At 40.5% G+C, this 26,329-nt stretch overlaps 1 protein-coding gene and 1 pseudogene across 1 annotated transcript in view; both read right to left on the bottom strand.

Annotated features, from left to right (window-relative positions):
* Positions 1 to 306: 306 nt before the first annotated feature.
* LHCGR (luteinizing hormone/choriogonadotropin receptor) overlaps positions 307 to 26,329 on the bottom strand; it is a 52,029-nt gene continuing 26,006 nt past the window's right edge. The window contains exons 7-11 of the mRNA XM_039888120.1: positions 19,189 to 19,257; positions 14,091 to 14,165; positions 10,209 to 10,394; positions 6,152 to 6,232; positions 307 to 2,176 (exon numbers count right to left, since the gene is read on the bottom strand). Coding sequence (XP_039744054.1) covers positions 1,024 to 2,176; positions 6,152 to 6,232; positions 10,209 to 10,394; positions 14,091 to 14,165; positions 19,189 to 19,257 — 1,564 coding nt within the window. The 3' untranslated portion in view covers positions 307 to 1,023. The remainder of the gene's footprint in view (positions 2,177 to 6,151; positions 6,233 to 10,208; positions 10,395 to 14,090; positions 14,166 to 19,188; positions 19,258 to 26,329) is intronic.
* On the bottom strand, positions 17,732 to 17,850 carry LOC120622385 (uncharacterized; annotated as a pseudogene).

Genomic DNA, 26,329 nt, shown 5'->3' with positions numbered 1-26,329 from the left:
GCAAATATTAGATATATATTTCTATACTCTCCAAAGGCTAGAAAGAATGAAAGTTGAATATTTTTAAATATTTAAATATTTTCTTTTACTTAAAAAGATGGAGCTCTTGAAAGAAAATAAAACACATTTTTTCCTTATAGATTTCATAATTTCAGTGTAATTTAGCACATTGGTTGCATATTATTGTCAAGATCCTGAGCTAGGAGAAAGGAAAACAACACTGAGACAGGGTTCCTCCCCATAAGAAGTTTACAATCTGCTATTTAATATTTCATTGATCTTCAGAGGCTAAATAGTGAACCAAAGAAATAGGCCGAAATGTGTCTTTAGATGCGTACATTACATTAATTTTAAATAATAAAACCTGGACAGGTCATAGGTAAGTCTCCATAACAGCACTATCCAATAGAACTTTCTGTGATGATGAACATGTACTGTATCTGTGCTTTCCAAAATGGTAACCACTGGTCATGTGCGGCTATTGAGTACTTGAAATGTGGATAGTGCAACTGAGGAACTACATTTTTAATTAAAATTTTTAATTTTAATTTACTACATGTGGCTAGTGGCTACTAGATTGGACAGTACATCTCTAGAGTGTGTCTCTCAAACTATCTGAGGAAAAGGATGAGTTATTTTAAGTTTTAAATCTGTTATAGATTCATATTTTTATAAAATGCAATAAAAATTCCTACAAAGATGAAATGAGAAAAGAACGTAAAATACCACCTTGTTTTTTTTCCATTTAAAAAATATTAAATTCAATAGACATAATTACTCTGTCAAAATCGCTGTAAAAATATGCAAATGCTCTCAACTTTTGTATTGTATTTCATTATGTGCCAATAACATATAGTTTTTAGATTGGTGATGGTCATAGACCACACTTAGAGCTAGGTATAGGTCTCTCTTTGCCTAATATGCCTAAGAAAAAATAATTTTCTTAAACCAACTCTTAAAATTACTGGCACAGATAATTTTTTGCATATTTAAGTATAATTCAGTAATGTAGTTACTGATATGTTAACACTCTTTACAGCAAGTCTTGTCTGGGTCAACTGTATATTCACAGCGCAGTGTGGTCAACTTCAAAATGGACTGAGAAGGCTTATTTGATCTAGTGAAGTCATTTTTGCAGTTGGAGGTATAAGCTGAAAAATTCTTCCTTCTATAAAGTTCAGCCTGACGTTTACAACAGCCAAATTTGCTCAGCAACAGAAAGAAATCCCTTCGGAATGCCTTTGTGAAAATTGCGTACAGAAATGGATTGGCACAAGAATTGACAGGGTAAAAAAGAACCAGTAAAACTTTAGAGTTGGTTACTGTGATAAGGGGTACTTTGAAGGCCGCTGAGATGGCAAAAAAAGAGATAGGTGCCATGCAGGTGAAATCAGTGAAGATGAGGACTGCCATTTTCTTAGCAATCTTTGTATCTTTGTTAGTAGCCATCAGCTCTGGATTTTGAACTGCAAAATAAATTTTAATGTAGCAAGCACAAATGATGATGAAGGCCAACACATTGAGTATCAGAATGGTTAATATGTAGACTTGTGAGAAAGTGGTTTCCACATCCATGGGGAGGCAGATGCTGACCTTCATGTAATTGCTGACACCCACAAGGGGCAGCATGGCAATTAGAGTAGAGAAAAGCCATCCTCCAAGCATAATTGGAATGGCATGTCTTAATCGTAGCTTTTGGTCCAGCTGAATAGCATAGGTGATGGTGTGCCATCTTTCTAGTGTGATGACCGTGAGGGTGTAGACAGAAAGTTCACTTGCAAATACAGTGAAAAAGCCAGCGGTGCTACATCCGCTTCCTGTCTGCCAATCTATGGCATAGTTATAATACTGGCCTTTGGTTTGGGAGTCAACTGAGGCAATGAGCAGCAGATAGAGCCCCATGCAAAAGTCTGCAAAGGAAAGATTGCACATGAGAAAACGGGGCACTGTCAGTTTATAACGACTGGTCAGGAGAACAAAAAGGACAGTCATGTTTCCCATGATGGCTAGAATATTAATCAGCCAAATCAGGACCCTAAGGAAGTCATAGCCCATAATATCTTCACAAGGATTAAAAGCGTCTGGTTCGGGAGCACATCGGAGTGTCTTGGGTGAGCAGAAACCATAGTCATAATCCCAGCCACTCAGTTCACTCTCAGCAAAGATGGCAGAATAGCTGTAAGAAGAATATTTAGGCTCAATATAAACTGAAGAGATTTTCTAGGATTCTGGTTATTTTAAAAAATTTAATCATCCTTAGTGTTTTTTTTTTTAAAGCCTAAGAAACAAAAGGAAACAAAACCACAACAGTTCAGTCTTACCTTTATTTGTTAAATTATCTAAGAACCCTGAATTGATGTAAGAGTTCCTTAAGGGAATAAAAAAACAATTTAGTCTTTTTTTAATATATAGATTTTATACATTGATGCAAAGACTTAATGAAGCTGTTTACAGAGGATGATTTTCTTTGGAAAACAAATTTAGAGACACAATATATGCTTGCTAAATCGAAAAGAATCCTTTCTTGGCATTTTCTTTGCTAGTTATCTCATTTAGTTGCCATCCAAACTGCTATCAAGCTGTTTGTGATAGAACACAATGGGATTGGAAAGCTCATATTGCTGAAGATAGTTAGCTACTACTGGCAGACTTGATTGCACTTAAGTCCCTTCTAACCAAATAGCTCAGTTGAGAAATAGAAACCAGGGATAGATTATTAGAAACTTAGAAGCAGAGGAAGAAAATAGTCATGGACAATAGGAATTGTCAAAATAGATATTCCTTAGGGGTATAAATCAAATTCAGAGAGTGAATTGAAGAGGGACTCTGTCCCTAGAGAAGAACAGTTCCACCTCTGCCACTCCCTTCCTCCCAACCCCGCTGCTACTGAGTTCAGGTTTTCATCATCTCTTAAGGGACAGTTATATTTGTTTTCTTCGTGGTACCCTTCTCGCAATCCATCTGTACATTCTTTGTGGAATAGCCTTTCTTAAGCACAAACCTATCAATTCAAATTTTCCCTAGGTTCTCATTGGCTAAAGGATGAAATATATACTGCTTGTGATGACCTCCAAGTCCTTTCTTGCTCTGGGTTCTGCCTCCTTTTCTAGTCATATCCCCAGGAGCAGCAGGGCTGCACAGTTCAGAACATGGGCTCTGAAGCAAGGCTGCCTGGGTTCCAGTCTTTACAAGCTGTGTAAGCCGAGAGTTATTTTACATATCTGTGCTCAAGTTCTTCATTTGCCAAATAAAGATAATCATATTGTCCTTGGTAGGGTTGTGTTATGGATTAAGTGCATTAATATATGTAGAATGTTTAGAATAATGCCTGACATGTATTAAGTGCCCAGTGAATGTTCGGAATTATAATTACCTTGCAAATCCTCCGTGCAGCCTCCTTTTGGTCATGTGAAATAACTTGTGGCTCTCAGAATAAGTTCTGTTTCATTCTTCTGTCTTAGTAAATGTGTCGTTTCTTCTTTCCTCATCTCTCTAGTGAATTCTTTCTCATCCTTAAAGATAAGCTCCTCTATGATCCTCTATCTTGATTCTATACCTCCAAATAATTTATTTCTCCTCTGTACCATGGCTGCACTTAAGTACTATTGTAATTATCAAACCATATTGCCATTATGTGATGATATGTATCTGTCTTCTTTAATAGTTTATTACCTCCTTGAAGGCAGTAGACTAAGTTTTATTTATTTCTGAAATCTCAGTACTTCACACAGTTTTGGCGCAGAGTATCCATTCAATAAATGTTTGTGGAATTTATAAACCAGAGTGATCCTGGCTCTGTGGGGGAACTGAGGGGATGCAGGGACAATGACTGTATACAGTATGAAACATGTAGGCTGAACAAATTTTTTCTTTGCCCACAGTCTGCTGCTGTATTCTTGAGAGCTGGAGAATTGGGCATAATTTTTTCTGTCAGGGCCATTACACATATGTATTTCGCCTGAGAGTTTCTCGCACATTAAAAGAGTATTTTTCTCCACTCTCAAAATTTAGCTTTTCATATTCTCTATAAGGAGGTGTATATGTAATTCAGTGAGTGGATGAAACGATGTATTTTAGCACTACAATTACCGGAGAGAAAGAACACAGATTAAAAAATGAAGAAAAAGAAATCTATGATCTGGGAGGCCAAAAGAGTGCTAGAATATCATAGAATCCAATTTGGAACTAGAGAAGGACTGCTAGTATGCACAGAAGACTGCAAAGGAACCTTGCCTGTTTTATTATTAAATGTAAGTAGTACATTTGTCTTCATCTCATGCACATCAATATAATTACCTATTTTTTAATCTTTAAAGAGATATGGTGGTTATAAAGAATAATTAAAGAAAATAGGTTATTTCTTAGCATTAGAAAGGTCCTTAAGACCGTCTTATTGAATCCCTCATTTTATTGGTAAAGAAAGCAAGATTAAAGGAGGTAAGTGACTTGCCTGTGATTCCTCAGCACTGGGCACTAGTGGCAGCACTGTGTATTCCTGGGGGCCTTTATTTCACTATCTCTCAGTCAGTGGTTTTCAGTGTGGTCCTTGAACCACTTCCATCAGAATCACCAGGATGTTTGCAAAAATGCAGATTTCTGGCTTTATTTCAGATCCTGAATCAAACTGTCTAGGGACAGAGCCTAGGAATCTGCATTTTAAGCAAGTTCCCTAGACGATTCCTACAAAATAATAACCTTTATTCAATCAGGTGAAAACTTTCCAACTATTGCTGCCTTAATTTCTTGCTCCTTTCCTCTTATCAAAACAACCTTGGCTGCTAGAAGCACCAGGTCAAAGCTTCTAAAAATTCTGCCTTGATTTCTGAATAAATTTATATCAGTAAGAGGTCAGACATTATCCTTCTTTCCCTCTTCTACTCCCCTGGTCCTCCCCCGCCGACCCCCACATTTTGCGCTACTGGGCATATGTCTAGCAATTTTCTCTTTGGTGATTTGTCTTCAGATCATATATACCCACCTGCTGCTACTTACATTTGTGTCCTGGGATGGCTCCTGAGGGCAGCAGCATGCTTATTGACAAAACCCAGCACGAAGCTGTCTTTAGTATTGAAGGCTTATGCAGGGAATGTGAATGGACTTAGTAAAATTGAGTGAGAGGATGGAGAAGCAGTAGCATAATATTTATAATGTACCCTAGGTCCTGTTACATTCTTCAACTCCCTTCACTCTCATAGTTCTCAAAGCCAAATGATATTTCTGTTGTCCCTTACAGATGAGGAAAAAAGTCTCAAAAAAGGTAAGTATTCGAGGGATACCTAGTGTTACAGGAACATTACTGCCAAGGATTCATATCCAACTCTGAGGAGCCCTGAAGCCCAGGGTCCTTCCATCATACTATCCTGCCGGCCACTCTGTAACTTGTAGGTTGATGGGGGAAAAAGAAGAGATAAGAAAAAAGGTATGGAAGTGGGAATGGAGACTGGCAAAGTATCTTAGAAGGGCATCTGGTTTTGTATCCTGAAGGACACATGCGGGGAATAATAAAACTTCTAAATCGCAGTATATGTGGCATGGGGACCTTGGAGTTATCTTTCGAGGCACACTTTTACATTTGAAGGTATGTGAAATGCCAAGGCAGCTAGGAATAATATTTTAAAAATTCAGTCAGTTGAATGGAAACGTAGCTTCCATCCAGTGTATGTTAGTAACAGCATTAAGGTTGAATAATTTTAAGCTCCAGAGCAGAGTGGTGAAGGTGGCCTAAGTCTCTTTGAGGGAACTAGCTACTTCCAGAAGTTGTGTCTGCCATCATTTAATCTTTATGGAATGCCGACATGTGACTAGTGAAAATTCCTACAAATGAAACTGTCATTTAAACAAGCCCTTAATGACATCAAAATACTTGCAAATAAAATTTTAATTTCTGAGGAGAATTTGATATAACTGTAGCATGAACATGTAGGTTGTTTTTAAGAGTTTTTTTTTTGTTTGTTTTTTAACCAGTTGAATGAGATACCTGACCAATTGGATGCCACTTGCAAAAGTTCCCATTTTAAAGCTATTAAAAAATGCTTTGCAAACATTCCCCCACCCAAGACTTTTATGAAAGAAAATTGTTGGCACTGATAATAATAAGGGGCACACAGAATGAGATGTGGCTTCCTGAGTTTCTTTGCATGCAAATACTTACAGCATTTCATCATTTGGTTTTCTTGCTGTGCTTTCACATTGTTTAGAAAAGTTTTCAAAAATGGAAAATGAAAAATTCTGCCTGAAAGAGAAGTGGAGGAAAAAAAAAAAAAGCAGTTGAGCTTTTGGTCTTTAAGCTAAATCTGATCATGTCTATTTATGCTTTGTTCATCCAAATTCTTTACCTATTATACCAGCTTCGTGTTCTGTACCATTGTCCTAACTGAAATGCTTCCTGGGGAGAGAGTAAAGGCTTCAGAATTGTCATAAGAGTGCTTCCAGCTTAGATAAAATGCTTCTGAATGCTAAGTGTTTTGTGTGGGCTCTAGAGATGAAAAAACTTAAATTTGTCATATTGAATCACGGATTTTTCAATGCTCATTAAAAGCTACCTTTATGGTATATTAAGGTTTGCTCCTCACCACTCTCCACACTATATTGGCCTTGAACAAATAACCCTTCGGAGTTCATGGCTTTGAATTGTAACTGGGAATCTCTGTTGTAAGAATTTGAAGGTACTAGACCTGACATCATTATGTAAATTTTCTGCTGCTTTTAGTTACTTGCAGGAGTACATCTGTGTGTTCTTTATTCCTTCGTCTTTCCCTTTAAGAAGTTTAGTCAATAGAAAGGGGGTGATGACAAGGAATTAAAAGAAAGCCTGTTCTTATATTTCTAAGATGAAACCAAAAGGAGGAACAAAGAAAAAGTGGATGAAGAAACAGAGGAAAGGACAGTAGGCTGTGAGAACCTCGTCCTTTCCTAAGGAGGCAGGAGAAATGAGGCAGTCCAAATTAGACATGTCTGTATATTATTCTTTCCCAATATTAACAGTACAATTCCTTGTAGGAATGACTGTATAAAAGCAGGAAGGTGGAGAATATATCAGAACTATTTGACCTACTGTACTAAATTTAAAAAATTAATCAGCTTGTTATTTGGGATGAGGATTATAAATCCTCAAATTTGGACCAAATTGTGTGCTTGTGCGTGTGTGTGTGTAAGAGAGAGAGAGAGAGAGAGACAGAGACAGAGAGACAGACACAGACACAGACACAGACAGACAGACACACACTGGATCGAATCTGACATTTAGAGATTATGTGAACCAATCTGCAGTTAACATAAAATGTGGTGGTTCTTGGCCTTCAGATATTAGCACTGGGTTTCGTCTACTCTTTTTTGAAATTTTAATTATAGATACCAAGGAGGTCTTTGGGGCGATCTGCCCAAGTATCTGTGAGCATTTTCCAGACTTAGCAGCTATAGGGCAGAGGGGTGCACAAACATTCCACGGGCCTAACTTCAGGCTCTCCATCCTCACTAGCATCTGAGAATGTGACTACATTCTCATTATATTTTAATGCTGGCTTACAGTTGCTTAATCTTCTCCCGCCACTTTTTTTTTTTTTTTTTTTTGAACTATACGTAGTCTCTTTCATCTACTGTAATAAAAACCCTTGGGTTAAAGTTTTTACATGACAGTAATTTCAGAAGAGATGTGACCTCTTGCCACAAAAATGGTGTTCAGAGTCAACTTTATCACAAACCAGTGTCTATATTATTCTTATAGTTGGTTTTTTACCAGCTTTATTCACTTCCAACCCGTCCTCCATCCTGCTACCAGAGTGATGATTTAGTATATTTTACAAAAGCAAATCCGAGTAATTTTGTTTTAAATTCTTCAGTGGTTTCTCATCTTCTAAACAATTTAGTCTGGCACTCAGGGCCCATCCTGGCCCACCTCTCCCTCACTCATCTTCTTCCCCTCACTCATTTTCTTCCATGTACCCAGAAGTCTTCCTGTTCTAGTTTTTTCTGAGTGACTTTCTTCCTATTGCCTTTTGGCTTTGTGCCTTTACAGGAACTATTTTATCTTTTAGTCATGCTTTCCTCCACACCTGTCTAGCCAACTCCTACCTGAAGAGTCAGTTCCTCAGAAAGCCTTCCATAAGCCCTGCTGCCATTTAGAAACTCTTCTGAGCTCGCAGGGCACTCCCATTCTCAGCTCTCGCATAACATTTGCTGCATTGTACTTAAACATTGGCCCTCTTGTGTGTTGTCCCCACACAGCTGTCTGTGACTGTGAGGGTTGGTATAAATTCTTATTCATCTTGGTATCTTCAGACTTTTGCACTGTGTTTGGAACATGGTAAATGCTCAGGTAATGTTCTTTGAAGCTCAGCTAATGGTTCATGGCTTTCTAAGCACAGTGAGTGGTTTGTCTTCTGGTTACCTCAAAACTTCAGATGCAAAAAAAAATGCAAGTGCTGGCAAAGATGTGGAGAAAAGGGAACCCTTATGCACTATTGGTGGGATTATAAAACAGTGCAGCCACTATGGAAGATAGTATGGAGATTCCTAAAAAAATTAAAAATAGAACTGCCACATGACCCAGCAGTTCTACTTCTGGAATATAATTTATAATAGCCAAGATATGGAAACAACCTATATGCCTGTTAATAGATGAATGGATAAAGAAGAGGTAGTACATATATATATATACAATGAAATATTACTCATCAATAAAAAGAATGAAATCTTGCCATTTGTGACCACCTGGGTGGATCTAGAGGCTATTATGCTAAGTGAAATAAGTCAGAGAAAGATGAATATCATATGATTTCACTTATATGTGAAATCTAAACAAACAAATAAATAAAATACAAACAGATCTATAGATACAGAGAACAAACTGATGGTTGCTAGAGGGGTGGGGGTAGTAGGATAGGTGAAAAAGGTGAAGGGGAATAAGAGGTACAAACTTTCAGTTATAAAATAAGCCACAAGGATGTAGTATACAGCATAGGGAATATAGTCAATAACATTGTAATAGCTTTGTGTGGTGACGAGTGGTTACTACACTTACCGTGCTGATCACATCATAAGATACAGAACTATCGAGTCACTCACTATGTTGTACACCTGAAACTAATATAATAATGTGTGTCGACTATAATAAAAAGTAAGCTCCAGATAGAACTGCACATACCTATACAGGCACAAAGTAGGTGTACAATAATACATGCTGGTTGATTAATTATAAATAGGTTGATTCCAAACAAAGACAGCAGCATCCTAGTGCCATTGTGTCAGTGCCTCATTTGAGAATATCTTCTCAGGCTGCATAATATCCCTTTAGGACACTGTTTTCCCAACTGTGAGTTGTGACCCATTAGTGGGTCATGAAAACAAAAGAGTGCTTCAAGACTAGCATTAAAAACTAACAAACATAATAAAATAGAGTAAAACAGACAAGAAAATATCAGAGTGTATCGCATGCGAAAAGTTAAGTTTTGCTTTGTTTTATTTCAGTTACACGTGTGATGTGTGCTGGGTTGCAATGTAAAAAAAGGTGTTTCTTACTGTATATCTCAGTCAAAATAAAGTCTGGAAAACAATGCTTTGAGGAAAGAATTAAGTCCTACACATCCTGCCATTCTGTGCTGGATTGAAATGAATGAGTTGAAACAGTAAGATGCCCCTGCCTGGATACAAACCAGCCAGGAGCTTGTGCCTTTTGTGTTTCTACACTAATTTAATTCTTAGGGACCTAGGATTCTGTTCCAAAATGGAAGATGTTCTTCTGCTGGGAGAGAAATAGCTTAAACAAAAACAAAAACCTTCTGTGTTTTGTGTCTTTTTTTTTTTAATTAAAGATTAACACATTAAATAGATTGTACCCTTTTGAGGCCACTTCCCCCACCTCTTTAAAAATTATGCTCTCAGATAAGGATTAGTGCTAATTGATCTTCAAGCTCAACTGTACTCCATTTTGTAGCTGCTATTATAGCCTAGTTTAAGGCTATGATTCAGGTGGCCTACAGGAGGGTACAAAGGTCTTCTTGCTGCAGGGTGAATTGACTGTTTGGAATCGGTTTTCAGGAGGAAATAGGATGGTTCATTTTCTTCTTGTCTATCTGAAAGTGACCCCATGGCTATGGAATAGGTCTGGAAGGCAGCGGGTGAAGGGGCAGGAAGCCCACAACCAGTTGACTATTTTGATGCCTGAGTTTCTGCCACATTTTGGCAGGCTTTACCTTTTGTTTCTTACTTACTCTCTTGTTGGCAAGTTTCTGAAAGCACAGCAGTGGCTGGGATAAGTTAAGGTGGCATCCAGAAGATTGGTGAATTTTTCTCTTGATGGCAATTTTTTTAGAGAATAGGATGATGTGGCTATTAGCGTCTGAATGGATTCCAGCCCATAGCTAGGCAAAGCCTGCAGTTTGGTGGAAGAAATATCCCTGAAAAATAAAAGGGAGAAAGGCTTTTATTTATTCATTTTATACATTTGATTTATAGAATAAAACCTCCCCTGAACAATAGAATCATTTTAGGCACTGAGGAATCTTTATCTTACCTTTCTCCTAATTTTCTTTTTCACTCTCATTACAATCTAAATTCAAAAAAAGCTATATTGTGTTTTTCTTTCTCATAGACACCTCATTATTCTTTTCAAGGTTGCATATGACTCCTTGTGCCTGCCATGCATTTATTAACATTTCTCTCTCTCCCCTCGCCTGATCCTTTCTCCCTCTCCCTCCCTCTCTCTACCTCTTTCCACTTATCGGAAGTGAAATAACTACCTGCTTTATGAGACAGCAGGCACATGCAGTGACATCAGCCTTTGTGCTCTACCCCAGGGGGAAATATTCAGGGCTCCAGATGCCTTGGTCTTTGATTGATCAAGCCCTGCAGGTAGATTTTTCTGAAGCACAGGCTGGTTACACCATTAAGAGCTGCTCTGTGGCGCTACCCATCATCTACGTGGGAAGTAGAATGCATGTCCTCTAACAGCGAACTGGATTCTTCAGTCCAAAGCAAGCAAACTCGGCTATGCAAGCAGAAATGTATTGAAAGCTCAGGTTTGTAAACAAAGTCCTGAACTCCTTGGTTTTTCTAGACTTGAGGCAATGTCCAAGAAAACTCCAAATAGGTTAAATGTGAGGAAGAAGAACACTCAGTGGGAATTTAAAATTTTTGCCCATTTTTCTAAGTGGCTGCTGCCCCACAAAATTCTTCTAGTAGCAAGCACAGTTATTGCCGCCTCCCACCCAGCACACTGCCTCAGTACTTAGTCCCCAGCACATGGGAGGGATCAATAGGTGGTGATTGATAGAAGATGGACTTGACAACAGGAATGACTACTAGTGTAGGCCTGGAACAATCAAGAAAGAAGAATTTGCCTCAGGGCCTGCAGAATTTGCTGCTTTTATGTCCTTATCAGTTTAGGTAACCAGTGTTCTCATTCTTTTTTATAGAGTTATTATCTCAGTTGTGTTAGAGATTGAGCACATGACTCTTTGCAGGGCGGTGGTGGCGGTAGTGGTGATGGTGTGTGTGTTTTCGGGGGATATATGTATTTTAAATTAGGATTCTAGAAATGGCAAGGTCTCATTATAAAGGAGTGAATCTCATAATAGATTTTCAGTCTCAGTGACAGACCAGTGGGGGAAATATTTTGGCGGTGTAAGTGGAGAGAATGTTTATAGGCACCACTGAAATCCACAGGGTGTAATAAAAATAGCTGCTTGGGAAGGAAGAGACATAGGTCTGGTCCACTGTTCTGGACACAGCCGTGTAGGTGCCCTCAGCGCTCACGGTCATTTTTAAGCAGGCCCATTAAGCAGCTTTTCAAGCAAAGGCTGTTATGCAGGGTGCCTTGTGACTACACCAACTCTGTCATGAACTGTGCCTGAACCAGAGGCAACTCTCTTTAGCTGTCCAGTGGCCAAGAAGTTTCCAGCTTGCCCTGAGAGCTCTGCCTACCTGGTGCAGAGAGTATTCAACCAATCTATAAGATTCTGAGTCCAGAGTACTTTAAATATATGACATATAGATGGGGGCTTCTGGGGTAAAGTGAAAGAAGCTGAGACAGCAGAGAAATCAGTGGGCATGAGCCACGAGGTAGTGGAAGCCATAAGTAAGCAGAAGTCATGAGGCTCAGTGGAGATGAGAGATTTGGATTGATAGTGGCAGAAGTTAGGAAGCAGAGAAAGTCGAGTTTTAGTGGTGGGAATTAGGAAGAAGAGTTAGAATGGATGATGGTAGGAGCTGGAAAGTATAAGTCAAGAGTTGGTAGTGGTGAGAGCTAGGAATCAGATATAGTCCGGGGTCAATCAATAGTGTTGGGGGTAGGAAGTAGATGGAGGCAAGAGTTGAGAGTGGATAGGAGTTAGGGAGTAGATGGTCAGGAGTTGATGGCGACCAGAGCTAAAAACTAGATAGAATTTGGGGTTTCTAATGATGAGAGCTAGAACGTAGACAGAATTAGAAAGTAGAATCATGAGTCGATGCTGGCAGGAACCAGGATATAAAGAATAACTGGGTCAGTTTATTTCTTCCCCTGCTCAAAACTCTAAAGCCTCTTCATCTCACTCAGAGAACAGGCAAAGTCCCTAAAATGGCCACAAGGCCCTCCATGACCTGGCTTTCTGCCACCTCTCCATTCTTATGTTCTAGGACTCTCCTCTTTGCTCACTCTGCCACAATGGCCTCCTTTCTGTTCTCCAAATACACGTGGCGAGTTCCTGCTTCAGGGCCATTGCTTTTGCTGTTTCCTCTGCCTGGAATGCTCTTTGTGTCGAAATCCAGATAACTTGCTTCTTTACTTCTTTCGGGTGTTTGCTTAAATGACACTTTTTTCAGGATAGTCTTTCCTGATTATCTTCCTCCCCCTCCTTAGAATTCCTTTTTTTCCCAATCAACCGAATCTTCTCTACAACCAACAGCCTCTGGCACACTACGGATTTTATGTACTTATTTGATCCTGTATCTCTTTCCCCATGCTTCTGTTTACTATCTTTGTAGCACTTTTCTCATTTTAAAATTATATGCCTATTCATTGCTTTGTCTGTTTATTGTCGTCTCCCCCACTGTAATCTCTTTCAGGGCAGGGACTGGAGCTTGTTTAGCTCACCACTGTCCTCTGCAGCATGGTGTCTGGCAAACAGGATGGGTTTAACCAATCCATGAGCAACAGCATACTAGGTAGTGCAGGGAGTGATGGACTGGTGCCTCTGTGGAGGGGGTGACGAGGTCACCGTGCATTAGACCTGCAGTGCCTGGAACCCTGTTGCATCTCTCCCTGAAGCCTGACTGCAGCTGCAGTTGTTTCCTGTATGATGTTTCAGGCTTCCAAGGCTTTACCAAGAGATGACTGGTTCAGTTTCCTGTTCCTCTTAATTTTCCAACATGTCCTTACACTGAATTCATACAACTGAGGGAATTTGGCTTTGCTTCCTACCCTGAGAGCCTGACACACAGTAACCTAGCCCTGTCCAGCTAAGTGCCGGGGCAAGTTAGATCTTTGGCCTTGGGTTGCCATGAGTGGATGCTGGGTGGGTAGTCACCTGCTCTGCCAGCACAAGAGGTGGCCCTCCATATTTCGTGTTATGGGTTGAATTGTGTCTCCCTAGGTTCATATGTTGAAGTTCTGACACTCAGCACTTTAGAATGTGACCTTATTTAGAAATGGACTTTCTACAGAGGTAATCAAGTTAAAATGAGCTCATTAGGATGGATGCTAAACCACTATGAATCCTTATAAAAAGGGAAAATTGGACAAACACACACACACGCACACGCACACGCACGCATACACACAGTGCTATATAGAGATTGGGGTTATACTGCCACAACCAGAAGGAACTATCTGCAGCAAGGAGAGAGGCCTGAAGAGATCCTTCCTTCACAGCCCTCAGAAGGAACCAACCCTGCTGACACCTTGATTTTAGACTTCTAGCCTCCAGAACTGAAAGACAATACATTTCTGCTAAGCCTCCCCACTCCTCCACCCGCTTGTGGTGCTTTGTTACGGCAGCCCTTTTATATGCAGAGGATGATGCTCCTCAAACCAGTCTGGGGGTGTGGCCAGACACCCTAAGCAGGCCTGTTGGGGTGCAATAGGCAGGGAGGCAGGGCAGCACGACTATACTCACAAGATGCTCGGCCCCGTGGCCCCCTGAAAGGCTCCATTGTGCATCTTCTCCAGGTGTGCGTTTTGCTTTAGCTCCCTGTGGGGAAGGACAGTGTCCTTAGTGGAGTTTGCACCTCCTGTGTGACCACACATGTTTGGAACAGTCTCTGTGCATGGTGCTCAAGGTTAAAGGGCACAAGGCGGGGTGGGGGGACTGTAGGTAAAGTGGAAAAAGGACATGCTAGTGTTTGGTGAAATTGTGAAATCGCTGGAGTTGTCTTTGGACCCACGTTTCACTGCGATTTCCTCCTACTCAGTGGAACCCTTTGTCCTACAACTTAAAGTACTCACTCCTCCTGTCTTGGATTTAACAGAAGTTTACTATCAGACAGCTGGGCAAGGATGCAAATGCTGCTCCAGTGTTCAAGGATGAAGGGTGGATGTGCAGCCCTCCCTGTATCAAGGCTCTCAGCTGTCCTGACCTTGGAGGTCTCAGAGTTTGTTAACAGTGATATAGTAAGGTTTGTGAATACTTTACTTAAAAAGAAAAAGTAAGGTCGATTCAAAGTTACCCCTTGTCATGTTAATTATACTCTTTTTCAGATATGCATTTCTTAGTGGGTGAGAAAGGGGAGGAAGTAAGTACAGCCTGTGTAGAAAAATGTCCCATACCCTGGCTGCCCCGTGTAGGTCTGTGCTGTGTATGTGGTCACCAGATGTGCATGTTGTGGAAACAAATGAGGGCACTGCTCCTAAGGCCATGGAGAAGCCAAAAGCTGTTATGGCAGTGGCTACCTGAGGGCTTCTGCATCTCAGGGTGAACTGCTCAGGAACAGCTCAGCCTGGCCCTGCAGAGCAGCCTCCTGTCTGGGCCCTGATGCTGGTGTCTCCAAGCACAGGCCTTTCTCTGGGTGGACAAGGGAGTTGCGAGAGGTATCTCTGGGCTCAGGCTTGCCAGTCTTCTTTTCAGCACTTTCTATAAGAGAAGGGTGGTGATTCAAAGAACATTCTGGAAACCCTGGACAGTGGGTACAGTATGCATCCATTGTTGGTGTGATGATTTAGAGCATGGGAACAAGATTCTTCTGCACTACTGTTAAAATGTTACATGCACCAATACCCATGGCCCCTCACCTGCAGGATGCCTAGGTAATTATCTGGCTTATCTCATAGCGTTACGTCTTCTTCAGCATCTTTCTGCATGTCTCCATATCACTCCTGCCATTTAAGAACTGCAGAAGCCCCTGTATCTTTCTTGTTGGGTGGCTGTTTTCCACATGCTTCTACTAGGTGTTTTCCTTGCAATCCTTCAGCCTTTTCATCAGAATACACCTGTCAGTCTCATGTCGTCCCATCCCCTGGGTGTATTTCCACTTTCAAAGATATGAGGTTGTCAGAGTCAATTGCTGTTTAAAATCTAAATCAAAAGAAATTTTCCTTCCTGAGCCTCCGTGGTTCTTCCTGATTTGGTTTGTTTTAATTATGTACAGTTATAGTCATAAATTGTTGAAACTGGGCTCTGTGAGCAAATAATACTCATATCAGCCAGGTCAAATTAACTTTTCAAATTTCATGACAGCATTTACATTTTTTATTAAAACTCAGATCTTTCTGTATACTGATAACTCTGCATTATGTAACTTGGTCAAAAATAAATTCATCTACCACATTTTCTTGGGGTTTCCTTTTGGGAACTCTCCCAGGTGACATGGTCCTCCAGATATGAGAAGCACAGGTAGGGATAACCTTTTGAAGCACAGTGGAAGAATGCCCAACTCCACCCGAAACTTTCCTAACTGGAGTGCTCTGGGAATGATGGGGACTGACTCTTGGACCCCTGGAAGTGTCCAAGGAAAACCTTTGGGTGGCTGCTCCTCTCTGCCTGGTCCTGCCTTCGTGAGCAGTGCATCTGAGATCTTTGCAGAGCTGTGGTGTCATTGTCCTGAACGACCTTGGCTGGGCCTCCCTATGAGGAAGGTGGCAGATACTGGGCTGGACATAGAGTTTGAAAACTTTGCTTGACAGATTTGAAAACTCCTCCTCCTCCCCTGAGTAAATCTTTCAGTGGGCTTCCTCGCCCTTAGAAGAGAATTCAGACTCCTTTCCATGGCCCCTCAATTCTGCGTGATTCGCTCCTGTCCCATCTCTAGGTTTATCTCACACCAGTCTTGCCATGCTGATGACCCTCCAGCCACACTGTCCTCCTCCCAATTCCTGGAGCTTATCGATTTCTTTTCTTTCCCAACTCAGGACCTTTGCACATGCTGCTTTCTCTTTCTGTAACACACTTCCTCTCACTATTGCTGTGGTGGACTCTGTCATATTTCAGGCACAGCCTAAATGTCATATCCTCCACGAGGCTATCCTCGAACACCTGACCTAAAGTCAGTCACTCCCCTGTGCTCTCGCAGATCTCAGTGATGGGTTATTTCCTTCATAGTATAGATTACAGCCTGCAAGAAATTCATTTATTTATCTGCCTTTTTAATCTGTCTCTTCTGCTAGAATGGAAACTTCATGAGGACAGAGACTGTTTATACTCTACTATTACAGGCCCAGCCTGATGTATTGGTGATGCTTAATAAATGTTTATTGAATAAGTAAATGCATGAAATTGATTTGTGTTCTTGGTTTACTCTTTCTCGTGGCAATGAGGTGTGGGAGATACAGAATCTTGACTAATTGGACTTTTTGAGGTCCATATCCATTTTGGCATCTCTGATGCGGCTGAGACACTGCTGACCAAGGCCCTCCCTCCTGAAATCCTATTTTCTTTGATCTCCCAAGGACGCATTCCACTGGTTTTCCTTCTACCTCTGTTTGCTTCTGCCTTGGCTTTTCTTTCTCGTTTTTCATTCTTCTCCAATTTTATATTCAATCTCCTTATTTTTCCCCCTTGTCTAGGTCACCCCAGCCACAAAAAACTTCAGCTAACCCCTCTATTCAGATAACTCTGACATCTATGTCTCTGGCTCTGAACTGCCCTTTCCAGCCCCTGTCCTCACTGCTAACAGGTGAACCTTCTGTAAGCACCCCTCTCGCACTTCTCATCCCAGAACTTACAACAGCTCATTTTCTGCAGAAGAGATTCCAAATTCTTTACTCTGGCATGTAAAGCCCTTCCTAATTTATGCCTAAACCACAGCTACTACTTTCTAAAAGGTAGTATTTGCTGGTCTATGAATACACCCCATGCTTCCTCCACTGGGCCATTCCTTGTGTTGTCCTCTGCCTAGAATGCTTTTTCCTTCTGCCTTTGCCTAAGGCCCATCTCAAAGTCTGCCTCCCTCACAGAGGACTGCCCAGAGGACTCTCAAGGCAGGCGTCCTGCTTTGTCTTCTGTTTTAGTTAGTACTTAGTGTACAATTGATATGCCATTTGGAGATGCTTATTCTCAGGTTGTAAGCTCCTGTGGGGCAAACAGCAGGGTTTATTCATGTTCATTTCTCCTCAAAATATAGCATGGTCCTTCAAACACAGATGATGCTTGGCAAACACTTGTTGAGTGAACAATGGAATGACATATCTGAGAGTATTGTGCCAGGCCAAAACAGATTTAGTTTCAATTTATTTACTTTTACTTTTTAGGAGAGGCCACCCTTGGTTGACCTCACAGATTGCAAGGACTTTGTCAGCTTACAATCCCTTATTTTTTATTTTTTATGCCTACAGCACCTGGTCTTCCTAGGTGGTCTCCCATCCAAGTACTAACCAGGCCCGACCTTGCTTAGCTTCCGAAATCAGACGGTTTCGGGCTTGCTCAGGGTGGCATGGCCATAGACTTGCAACGGATTTAGCTGGCTAGAGTAAAGCCTTCATTAAATTCAAGTCAACAATAAAATAAAGGAAAATTTACTCCATGATAGGGAGCACAACTTTTCAAAAGCTACCATTTCTTGAACACTTAGTATGTGCCAGACCCGTGTTAAGAGCATAAAAATATAACCTTATTTAATTATCATTTATTCATTCATAATTAATTATGTAATGTAATAAATAATAAGTGGGCACCTACTCTGTGCCAGGCACCAAGGATACAAAACAGACCTTTTTCATTTTGGTGGGGGTATCCTCAAAACAAGCCTATTAGTGGCTCCATTTTATGGTTGAGAACACTGTGGCTTAAATGAGTTAAGTAACCTCCTCAAGGTAGCTGATAAATAGTGGGATTGGGGATGAGTCCCAGTCAGTGACTCTTAGATCTGTTTTCTTATCCATTAAGCTATGTAGCATGGTATCAATATAATAGGGTCTTTGGTTAGTATTGGTAGTTAAAATAGTATATTATGTAGACTTCTGCTACTCAACTTCAGACTGGCAGCACCAGCGTCTCCTGGGAGCTTGTTAAAATTGTAAATTCTCAGTGCCTACACTAGACCCATTGAATCAAAGTGTCTGGGGTGGGGACCAGGAATCTGTGTTTTAACATCTCAATGTTATTCTTATGTAGTGTGATCATCACTTCACCTTGTACCTGTTATAGTTCAAATAGCCCTTGCCCTGCAAGCTTTGTGAATGAACCACTCTTATAGAAAAGGAGCCATAGAAAGAAAGAGGGGCTGGGAGCAATGAAGGAAGCAGTCGGGATACTCCCCTTGAGTTAAAGGCTGTTAACACTGGGGGCTGGAATAGGGTGTGGTGAAAATGCAAAGCTCTCTCGCCCTGTGGAAAATGAGCAACCTACTCCTTCCTTCCCCTTCAGCAGTAGGGAGGTGGGACTCTGAGTAGGTCTATTGTGGCTGATTAGCTGATAAACAGTGTTACTCGATTTCTCTGCAGTGGGACCAAGGGGAAGAATTTCTTTGCTGAAATAGTACTGCCTCAACCTGAGCAAGGGGGCTAAATAGGGAGGCTGTGAGATGGAGGAGCCTAAAGTAGGGTGTTGAATATTTCAGCAAACTGTCAACTTCAATGTATCCAGGCTGCATCTCTCTTTGAAATCAGGGTGCTCTGGGGTTTTCAGCCAGCCAGTTGCCTAGTAACATGCATGAAACACTGAGGACTAGCCACTTGAAAGTATATTTTTGTCCTGAGTTAGTTGCTGAAGATCGAATGTGATTTGGTAGCCAGAGTAATATTTCATTTTTATTCATGAGCTGGGGAAATAAGCACATACTTACAAGGAAATCAGCGTCGTCCCATTGAACGCATGACTTTGTATTTCTTCAAATCCATTTCCATATAGTTTGCTGAAGAGGGAAGAGAGACAGTTTAGGAACGAAGGAAGCAGTTTGGAATCACACATTCTCCTGTGACATTTCTTATTAAGATAATTACTGGCATTCACGATATCTAGCTCTTTCTCTTAACATTTTAGATTCTAAGGGCCTGGTAAAATGAAGCTATTCTTTTTGCTCCATTTTGCCTCTACCTCCACTATTACCACCACCACCAATTTTAAGTGTTGATTAATTACCAGATACTTGACCAGCCATTCTACATGTACTTTTGATTTAATCTTCATCGTTATTTCCATTATCCTGATAAGAAACCTTCCACGATGTTGTGTAGCCTGCTTAAGGTCAAAGAAGGCAGTGGCAGAACTGGGGTCTGAGGCCAGAGCTGTCTGATTAACACTCAGGTCTTGCCTGTTTGGGCACTATGGACTTTCTGGGTTGCTGAAAGCTGAGAGCAGAGGGAGATTCCCATACTGAGTTAGCTGTCTTTTCTCTTGGATGAGTATGTGTTTTTGGTGATGCCATATTTGGCTCTACAAACAAGAAAATTTTAATGTCTGTAAACAGTTCTTTAAGACCCATTAGTGGATAGTGAAATCAATTTAGTTGGGTGCAATCAGCATTTTAAAAAATGAAATAGAAGTGATTAGAACAATGGAAAATACTGGATTGTATTGCATGTAATTAGGGTAGTATGGTTTATTACATTTTGTTCCACAATTTTTGTATGTATATACATAAATGTTCACATGTACACACACACACACACACACACACACACACACACGTCAACAGAATAAGACATAAGAGGCTCCATAGAACACAGATGTTGGGAAATGTTAGAGCCAGAAGGGAAATTGGAGAGAATCAAGTGGCACTCCTTCATTTTGTAAAGAAGGAAATAGGACGACAGGAAAGTGACCTGTCTAAAGCCCACAGTAGGCAAAAATGGGACCAGAATACATGTTGTTTGTGGCTACTTCTAGCACATCAGTTTTGCTGTTTGTTTTACTTTTCTTCCCTGAGATGGCCCGCTTTCCCTCCTGCAGGGCTATGTTTGGTGCCATGTTCTCAGTGTGACCTTTCCTGGCTGCCCTATTTAAACCACCATCCTTACCTCCCCCAGCATCCCAACATTCTCTATCCCCTTCTCTGATTTGTTTTTCCTCTGTTGCTTTCTCATTGTATGGCCCATGATTCTATTATACTTGTTCATTGTCTACCTCTCCCAGTAGAATGAAAGCTTTTGGAGAGCAAGGATTTCAAACTGTTCTTTTCATTGCAGAATCCTCTGAATCTACAACAGTGGCTTGCATCTGGGATGATTACAATAATTATATGTTAAATGAATTGGATGAACAAGTGGACCTACAGAAGATGATTATTTTTACTATAAATCATAGTCAAACAAGTTTGAAAGCCAGAGTCTTACACAGAAATATTTTTATAAGTTTTCATGTAAGATTTGAGTGAGAAAGGGCTGTGGTAAGATATAAAATTAAACTCCTGTATCTGGCAAGACCCTAGGTTCCCTTTGCAGTGTTGCTGGCAGCTGAATGGCCATGTCAGGAACAGGCTGGGGGGTGTGACTTGAGAGACAGTTTAAACACATTCTCTACCTGCTTATACTCCACATAGCTGTTGTCTGAAAGGTTTCCCTAGCCTTTGTTAGATAAAACAAGCATTAAATTTCATCTTGGTATATGCGTATATGTGTAATACGTGTGTGTGTGTGTGTGTGTGTGTGTCTGTGTGTGTGTCTGGTTTCTTTCCATCAACCACATGAGACAAACCAGCATATAAATAAATAGAAGTGGGACTCATGTTGAAGCATGATGTTTGAACACTGACATTCAGAAAATACAGAGATTATAAAATAATTTATAAAGTCTCCCTATTGGATTGAGTTCAAAGAGAGCAGGGGAGCATATTTAATTCATTCTGTAAAACCCCATGCCTCTCATGATGCCTTCTACCTTGCTCAGTCATCAGGCTGCGCGTACCAGCGGATTTGCAGTACTATGGGACGGGAGCCTTCCCTGGCAGCCCCTGCTCTTGTTTGCTTTCTTTTGGAGTTCTGAGTTTACAGCTTCACACACCAGCTCTTAACTATATTCTGTAGTGGATTATTGTGTGCCATTTTTCAATAATTTCCCTTCCCCATTTTTATTGTAGAATATGAGGGGATAGGAATTTGGTTTATACCTGTTGTCTTGCATAATTACACACAAGCTTCTTGTCTTCTTAGCACTCAATCCCACTGGAGTTTTCCTTCTTAAAATTTTAACACTTACAATATTATTCTTTTGCAAAATCTTGTCATTTGGAGGGTTGAATTGCTATATAGCAGTTTCTTTTAGATGAAGGAATCACACCTGTTTTTTCTCTGAATCTTTGAAACTGGATTTCTTAGAGTGTAGGCCAGTGTTGATCACGCATTCTCCTCCATCCACTGAATCAGAATCACCTGGAGCTGCTTGCCAGCCATGCAGACTCAGACCTACTGACCAGGTGTACCACGGACCTATGGAATCAGATGGTAGTGACATCCAGGAACATGCACTTTTATAACAAGATCTCCCAGTGAGCCTTGGGCATGACACTTTGGGACCACTTGTCCTAGGGTATATCATAGGACGATGCAGCTCTCATTATTTCCATGGTGTCATCAAGTGGTCTGTTGGTCAGAATTGAGTCAAGAGTCTGGTCCCCTTACAGCTTTCTCTGCCTCCTAAATGATGAAGCTATGTGTATAGTGGATCAAGAAAAAGTAGCCCCTACTCTGATTTTGGCAAAGCAAATCTGCCAGCAGTTGTCTGGATACCGTCCCCCATCACTGCTAGGTGCTGCCCTGATCCTAGTTCTGATACATATTAGGATTTTGTACTTTTTTTTGTGGGGCTCACAATCTCATTGTTCCAAATGACGTCTCATAATTAAATCTGCAAGTCCTGAGCTCAACTGCCTGGGCTTGAATCCCACCCAGTCTGCTACTTATGAGCTGAATTACTTTGGGTAAGTTACTTAACCTCTCTGTGTCTCAATTTCCTAATCTGAAAATAGGGATGATAAAAATAGTATTGACCTCAAAGGCTGTCGTGAGGATGAAAACAGTAAACATACATTAAATGCTTAGAAATAGGTTCTGGAACACAGTGTTAAAGGGTTGCTCCTATTATTATTATATTTGGCAGTGGCCTCTAGTTCTCTAGCTAGAACAGAGGGAAATGGTCTCCCTTTCCGTGCTCTGGACAGAATTTCCATGAAATGCAGCCACCTGTTTAAATGAACGCCATTGGCCTAGCAGCTTTTCTGTTCCTGGGTGGAGTAGGTCAGTTCGGTGGCCTAGGCTGCCACAAATGTACTCACTCTCTGAAAGCCCTCAGCCACCTTTGGTCTGTGTTGGCATCATTGGCATTTTTGCACTTGGACATTTTCATGTCTTTTTTTTTTTTTGAATTGCCTTAGTCCTACTTGTGCCAGCTTTCCAAAGAACACAGCTCATTGTTTCTTTTTCAGCTGTTGCTATTCGTCCCTGTTCTTATCAGACTCAGACAATAGAATGCACTGCATTGTTTTGATTAAAAGAGTGAGTTTCCTTACTCTGGAGAAATTACAAATGTGAGTGGGAGACCTCACGTTGTCAGGCATGCACAATGCTTTCTTTATGCCCTTTAAAACATTTGGAGAGTCACTTCAGATAATTTTTTTCCAAAACATCATGGTGTCAGAATTAAATGAGAAGGGCTTCCTTTGCCTTGAGGATGCTAGGATGCTGTCACAGGCACAGACATGAATTTTCCCCCTCTCTGTTACAATAGTTGCACCTTATTTTAAAGTATTGTCTAGGTTTTCTATTCAAATGTCAGTAATTGTGATTCAAACAGAGAGAATGGCACCTTTTTATTTAAAATAAGATTCAGGCTTTAGAACTTAACAATATATGATACTCTGCCTTATAACAAACTCCAAATATTCCTGGGCTTTAGAAGCATTTCTGGGGTTATATTAACATTCTGTCATAGTTCCCTCTTGGATCATGTAGCCACCTAGTTTTTGGATGATTTCAAAGAAGAAAGCTTAATTTTTATTTACAGATCCTCAGGGTCTCAAAAAGTGGCTCAATTGCTAAAGGACAAAGCATACTATTCCAGAAATATGTCCTGTGGTAGTATATATATATAAGCAAAATTTTATCAAACAATTATACAAACACCATCCTAAAGAAGAGGGATCCTAAATTCACTACTGTCTTCTCCATGTGGTACTTTCTGAAGTCCTTTTATATCTGAATAATTCTTCATGTATAAAGACACTTCTCTAGTGGATGCCCTGCAATGCTTGTATGGATAACTGTCACTGGTCACTACTCTATGTGGCCATGACCCTAGTTTTGAACGTTCATCAGGCCCCCATTTCCTTGGGGCTCAAGTCTCTAAGGCAGGGGGTCCATCTCTTTGATCTGGGTATGCCTCCTGCCTTTTAGTAGCACTGGAGTTTTAATGTTTCCTTCCACCTCAGTGAAATTCATGTCAACTTATATGACTTGATCATATGTAATAATAAAAAGGTGACAGGCATCCCAAAGAATTATGACAGCAATGGATTATAATATATTAAATAAAATTTTTGAAAAATTCATGTCCCATAGTAATACTTGAGAGAGAGGGGAAAAGAAAAAGAATGAAACCTCTTGTTTACAGAAGAGTGCTAGATAATAAATATATAGGAATGAATGACTTAAAAAATACCATTTTGTAACTGCCTATAATAACCATTTTGTAACTGCTAGTAATAACTGAATAATCAACAGATGCTGAAACCAATGGATGAAAGGTTATTGGCCGAGTGATACAGAAACTCAAATTATCCCACTATGATTTACTTATTAATGACAGAGGGAAATAGGCACCCTTATGATGAAGATCTGTCGGTCACCACCTTAACCAACTGGCCAGGAATAGGACATGATATGCCTCCCGGTTTGATGCAGTGGGAGAGACACAATGTCTCCTTTGCAGTGTTCTTGCAGAACTGTTAACCTAAATCTAGTCATGACAATACAATCAAATGAATCCAGACAACTGGCCTGGGTCCCTCAAATGATTCAGTGTCATACAGAACAGAGGAAGGCAGGGAGGGGGAAGTCCTGGGGGTTGGGATGGGAGGTGAGGTTGGGAAGACTGGGGACATAACAACAAAAATGCAATGCATAAACTTTGATTGAATTCTTAGTTTCAAAAAAATCTATAAAAAACATTTTTATTTGAATATTGACTGTACGTTGGATAATATCATTAAATTCATGCTGATTTTCTTGGTTGTAATGGCGTTGTAGTTATGTAGAATGTCCCTGTTTTGGGGGAGATATATGCTGGAATATTGTGGTATGAAGTGTCATGATGTCTATAAACTTCTCTTGGATTGTTTAGCAAAAGGGAAATTGGTTGAATATACTTGCATATATAGAGACAGGGTAGGCTGACAAGCTGTTAATAGGTGAATCTAGGTAAGGTGTATAGGGGAGTTCATAGTACTGTCCTAAAGCCTGAATCCTCCTTTCTACTTGTGAGTGGAAAGGCAAATGGAGAGTGCATCCAATTATCAGTTAAAAATTTCAAAAGAAAAATATTTAAAATGAGATGATGTGACACAGTATTTTAAGGATGGTCTAAAACAACCAGCTTGCTGAATGTTAGCTTTTAATTGTGGTAGTGCAGTGTAGATGATGCAGTGTGACTGAATTTGCACAAGGAGGTATTAATCCCATTGGATAGACAGAGACAGAAGCTCGTCGAGGTGGTGTGACTTGACTAAGGTTGGTTACATGCACAGCCAGGATTAGAATCTAGGCTTTTTATTTCAACGCCCAGCAGTCTCTCTACTGTGGCTTGTCACAGGTGCAGCCTGGAATTTTGTCATCCTTTATTGGGCATCCTTTCTCTGTAGGGTCTTAGAGAATTATTTGCCATGACCTTTCCTTCTCTTTGTGGAGTTCAGACATCAATCAAGGTTGTCTCCTTTTTAAGACTGGTATTAACAGTCATCTAGAATATTTTAAAGGTAGTGCAGCCAAATCCTGTTTCAGCAAGGGAGACATTACAAGGTGGCCTCTTGAAGAGATTTAATGAAAAGCCAAAAGGCTATAAAGGGACATAAGACTATAATGCATAGTTTTAGCATTAGCCCCACTGAGCTCTTCAGCATCAAGCAAAGTGTTTTGTTTTCGTTAAATGAGCTCACAGTTGGGACAGATTTGAGTGGGGGGAGGGCAGGAAAGCTTCCAGAAGAGCAAAATCTCAAAAACTGAAAATCTCAAAAACTACTAATGAAGAGAGGCTTGCTTTCATTATTTTCTAATTAGAGAATTAAACTTCATAGTAGAGAAAATAAGGTTTTCCTCTTTAAGCGTAACAACCTTTTTCTAGTGGGGTGCTCCACATGATCTTTCACTTACAGAAGGGCCCATTCAGCTGAGAACAAGTGCCAAACAAATGACTAATCTCTCCCCTTCCAGATGAAGGGTTGAGAGTGAGGAAGGGGATGGAAGCACAATGTCCCCAGGGCTCTCTGGGAGGGATGGATCCACAATCCACGTTAACTTCAGAGGTGGGGCAATTGCGCCCTGCTGGTAGGTACTATTAGTCTTAAAGTCATAACTAACATAAATTAGTGGTCCTAAAATAAAAATACCATGTAGCTCTTGTGTGCAAATGCTGAGATGTGATGTGTGAAAAGGAATCTTTGGTTGTTCCTTGAGTTTGGTGGGGTGGCAGAGTCTTGTGAGCTTGTAGAACCTAATGGATTATCTCTACATTCCTTTTCTTATTGATCTTCCTCCAGGTCTTCTGCTCTTTCATTCCTATTCTACTTCACTCCCACCACTGTACATTTACTTGGGAGGAGTACCTATTGGTTCCTGATTAATTTTAGATTTAGGTCAAAATCAAAGGGAGTCTCGGACATGAACTTTGGATGAAGGCTACGCGATTGGGTGGTTTCTTTTTTCTTTTTCCTTTTTTTACCATTTTCATAGTGACTTCTAAGCCTTTAACCTCTTATCCTGGCATTCAAAACTCTCTTT

The sequence above is a fragment of the Pteropus medius genome, unplaced genomic scaffold (assembly GCF_902729225.1).
Source record: "Pteropus medius unplaced genomic scaffold, Ma_sr-lr_union100, whole genome shotgun sequence".
NCBI classification, from domain to species: domain Eukaryota; kingdom Metazoa; phylum Chordata; class Mammalia; order Chiroptera; family Pteropodidae; genus Pteropus; species Pteropus medius.
Note: the sequence above shows the minus strand (reverse complement) of the source record. Positions and strands in the feature narration are given on the sequence as shown.